The 4258-nt window shown below is 36.4% G+C and overlaps 1 protein-coding gene across 1 annotated transcript; it reads left to right on the top strand.

Annotated features, from left to right (window-relative positions):
• The first annotated feature begins 1293 nt into the window (after positions 1–1293).
• LOC119079342 (ALX homeobox protein 1) lies at positions 1294–3524 on the top strand. Its single transcript, XM_037187170.1, has 4 exons — positions 1294–1755; positions 1823–1958; positions 2021–2132; positions 2201–3524. Exons 1-4 carry the CDS (start codon positions 1727–1729, stop codon positions 2731–2733), a joined length of 810 nt encoding a protein of 269 aa, XP_037043065.1. The 5' UTR covers positions 1294–1726; the 3' UTR covers positions 2734–3524.
• Positions 3525–4258: the final 734 nt, after the last annotated feature.

Below are 4258 nucleotides of genomic sequence, written 5' to 3'. Positions count from 1 at the left end.
AAGTGATATCTTGGGAAAAATGGTACTTAGAGAGTTTCTGTTAACATGGAAATAATTTGTTATGTGTGTGGGGTTTCAGGGATTCCATATATGGACATCTATAAATACCTATATACAGCTATATTGAGCTATATACAGGCATATAGAGCTATATAATATCATATTTTTCTGTGAAATGTTTATTTATAGTGAAATATAGTTAAATATAGCGGTACATCGCTGTTTAAATAGGAATTTATGAAATTTGTCTTCGTACGGGGCTGTCTATATTGCCTCCGGCAATTTATTTGTATATGATACCAAGGCAAAGAGTGGATAATGTAAGTGATTTTAAAGGCTTTTGACACGAATAGGTGTTTCGTACGGGTCGGCGTTAGCTATGTTTTTTTTAGAAAATTGAAAAAATTGAGAAAAAATTAGGAAAACATGGCCTGGTTAAGAGTCTTACGAATTTGCACTAAAAAATATTTCATTTTAATCACTCTAAATAGTATTTTGCGTCAAACACATGGGTGTCACATTATGGCATAAAACAATTGAAATTACTCACTGACCCAATACAACGCTATTTGTCGACAAGTATACAGTTTCTGTAAGTGGGCGCAATACTATTCCATTCTACACACACACCGTAGAATAATTATTGGTTCTTTTACTTCTTTTAATTCAATAACATGTTTTGAAAGATCCGAAATCTATTACTTCATTTCTTTGCGATATAAGCTCACATTAAGCAGAGCTCGACGCTTATTTTTGTCGTCATTGTCGAAAACAGATTGATTACCTTCTCGTCACTTGAACTCCGATTCTCCTATTACTTTCATGCATCACGGTCTCAATTGTCTGTAGCGTGTGTTGTTTGTGTTGAGGCTATAATCGATCTCGCACATTTCATTTTTGAGGACATTCCTAAAGGTCATAATGATGCGTAAAAGCTTTTGTTTTCTAGCTAAGTTGGCTAAGGTAGATGTTAGCAGTTTCCCCTCTCCATTTCGATCTCACAATCAAAAAGCTGATTTAAATCGAACTCAAAACCAGTTGGATCAAATTTCTGGCGATGAACGATGTTTTCAATCGAGTATAATATGATGAACTAATGTGGTGGTGGCTTATGACTGTTTTACCTCCATTTCCTCGATATCATTCCGTGTGACGAAAGCACCAACAACATGTGCATACGCTGTTAGAAATGAATAGACAAAATTATGCACTTGTACGATTTTATTTCACTTTTTTTCCTATTCCAACCATAAAAGTAACATCGTCAAAAAATAAAATTTCTTTTTTTCCGATTTTAGTACGGTTTTTGTCGTGACGGAAAATTGTTCCAAATTCTCCAGACATTTTTCGAAGAATTGTGCGTGGTTTGAGAGAAATTTGACGATAACAGAACCCGCTGTAACGGGAATGGAATTGTTTTCGTTTTTCTTGTTTTACCAATGAAAGCTTTACGTGTCCTATTCAAATCATTCGTATCGATTAATATTTCTATTTCAAATAATGTTACAATCATATTGGCTGTATGTGAAAAACAACGTTGTGTATTTGACATGTACATTGATGTGGAGTGAAGCCATTCAAGAACTGTAATCGTTTGCTCATATGGTTCATTCAAATTGTATACGTTAATGTCCCATACTGTGTATGCGAACACCTACACAGTTCGTTTTGAAGAAAAAAATTTCGAGGTGATCTCTTACCACATAGCTGGAACATTTTTTCACATATGATGAAACGAAAACAGCGACGATACAGGTAAAATTTCGAAATTTTCAAGTCCGAAAATCTTAAAACATTCCAATTCCGAACCATTCCGCAATAGGACAACGTTCAATTCACTACAGTTACAAGAATTGGAACGTGCATTCCAGAGAACACATTATCCGGATGTGTTCTTTCGGGAAGAGCTGGCTGTACGAATTGAATTGACGGAAGCTCGAGTGCAAGTATGGTTTCAGGTATATAGACAGTAATGTTAGGACCATACTGCGAGATGCATCCCATCCATTTTCTTCCGCAGAATCGTCGAGCTAAGTGGCGCAAGCAAGAAAAACATTTTACGAAGGGAAATTATGACGCAAATGCTATGAATCCTTATGACGCCCCTCCGCAAACACCAACGTTAAGCGATGGTATCTAGTCAATAATGAAATGCGTTGTTTTTGTGTAGCTTTTAACTTGATGAAATATTCTTTACCAGCAATGTCACCATCTGCAATAATAACGGAACAGTCACCCGTCCAACATACTCTAGACCCTGACTCTAAGATAACGTTAGGAAATCTGTCTCCCGGTCGACTCTCACCCAATCTCTTTCTCGGTATCAATTTGGATCCGAACGGCATGGATCGCAATAATTTATCATTTGAATGGACGAGCTATGCGTCACCATCGACCTCATCGACAGCTAACAATAACCATCAACAATTCCAACATCGATCTATCAATAGCGACCCGAATTGTCTGAATATGGAGGATACAACTCCCTACGACGACATTAAGTTCCTAAATGCCGAACAGTTCAATATGGATTCGTACAAAGGTGATTGCATATTGAACATAGATCCGAATATGCTGGTCGATGATCAGCAGAAGCAGCATAATATCATTGGTTTGGATTTGCATAATTTTACGTTTGATGATGACGATGGTATTGACAAATCATCGCCGCTGTTGGATTTGGAGCGACCGCTGATTAACATAACAGTGCAAAATATGGGTGAAAAATATTAGAGTAATTTTAGTGTAAATTTTTTGTTGGTTTTATCTAATCGTTGTGATTGTGAATGTTTGTTAAGAACGGTATATGCAGTTCTTCGGAATGTTTTTACCAGCAATTTTTAGTATTTAGCATTGACGAGTGGTTTAAATCGGGAAAAATTTAATTGATTCAGAGAAATAAAGTTCCTTTTTCCTACTTGGTGGTAATTCAATTTTTGGAACCAATTTTTTGCACTTTTAGAAGTGGCTCAGTGTTTGACATTAAATCTGCTACTTCACCAATTTCAACCTAATAATAAATGAACAGTCGCCAAAGTGTCGGTCGTTGTCGTTGAAAAACGTTTGTTTTGGCAATTTTGTAGAAAATACGAAATCAATATATTGACCTCCAATACTCCTTTGCCCACGTAAAAAATACCACTTTCGTACCTAAGCTGTTACTGCTGTTACTATCCGTTTCTCTGATTTTAATTCGTGGCAAATATAATGAGAGAACGAAAATAGGATATTTTACGTGTGCAAAAGAGTGTAGAAGACAAAATTGGGAGTGATCCGTCGTTCCAGCAACTGCTCGATGGTTTTGTTCAATTTCTCCACAAGGCGAAATATACTATGTACGACAGGCGACTAGGAAAAATAGAAGAAACTAGAAAAAAAAACTGTTTTGTGCACCAAACAACTGAAATTCGACCAGTTTATCGATTTTTCGTTTGACTTGCCCGCACGATAAATCATAAAAATGCAAAAGTTGACTACTTGGTAATTTTCAAAGAACTTAAATAAGTTACAGAGTTGAATACAAAAATTGTGAGATCAACGGTTGCTAGGAATCTCGCGCCGCGTCATTCACAATAATTCACATTTTGACACATTTTGTATAAGGAAGATGCCACTTTGTGAGTTATTGTGAATGACGCGGCGCGAGATTCCCTAACACCAGATCAACACCTCGAGGAATTTTGGACAGTGGACGAGATAAATCTGCATTTGTAAAATTTATGTTCTGACGGTGCACACACTACTATTTGCTAATGAATAGCGAAGTATGTCATTCCTTTTTGCATGTAAATCTCTAGCGAATCATAAATAAATGAAAGTAAACTTTTACATTATTTCATCACTAAACACAGCCAACATGTGGGTGGTCTGTGGTTGAGCTGGATTGACCATTTAACTATTTACTCACTTGTGCCGGAAGTAACCAGACTCAGTTATGATACGAAATACTACATATGTAAGCAGCAACCTGAGCCCCTTAACTTTCAACAGTTGCGGTACAGTTGCGTCCAAGAAGATTTAAACATTTTCTGAGAATTTGTTGGTTCAACTCAATAAACGATCAATTCTATTTTCGTACAGTGGCAGTCAAATTCCATTACGTATCACCTACGCACTATAAACCAATGAATATAAACCAACTGACACAACTGACTGACAGTTGCACAATGAAAAAAAAACTCATGTACCAAGGCATGTCCATTGAAAGGTGAGGGTAGATCCGTTTGCCAAATTCTTGTTGAAAGACAAGTTTAAATAA

Source organism: Bradysia coprophila, unplaced genomic scaffold (genome assembly GCF_014529535.1).
Source record: "Bradysia coprophila strain Holo2 unplaced genomic scaffold, BU_Bcop_v1 contig_324, whole genome shotgun sequence".
Taxonomy (NCBI): Eukaryota; Metazoa; Arthropoda; class Insecta; order Diptera; family Sciaridae; genus Bradysia; species Bradysia coprophila.
The sequence above is the reverse complement of the archived record's forward strand: the minus strand, read 5'-3'. Positions and strand labels throughout refer to the sequence as shown.

Bases quoted from the DNA above. Each gene is read 5' to 3' on its own strand.
- LOC119079342 (XM_037187170.1), top strand. From the start codon at position 1,727: ATGATGAAACGAAAACAGCGACGATACAG. The intron at 1,959-2,020 runs GTATATAGACAG...TTTCTTCCGCAG, and splicing joins GAGTGCAAGTATGGTTTCAG to AATCGTCGAGCTAAGTGGCG. The intron at 2,133-2,200 runs GTATCTAGTCAA...ATTCTTTACCAG, and splicing joins AACACCAACGTTAAGCGATG to CAATGTCACCATCTGCAATA.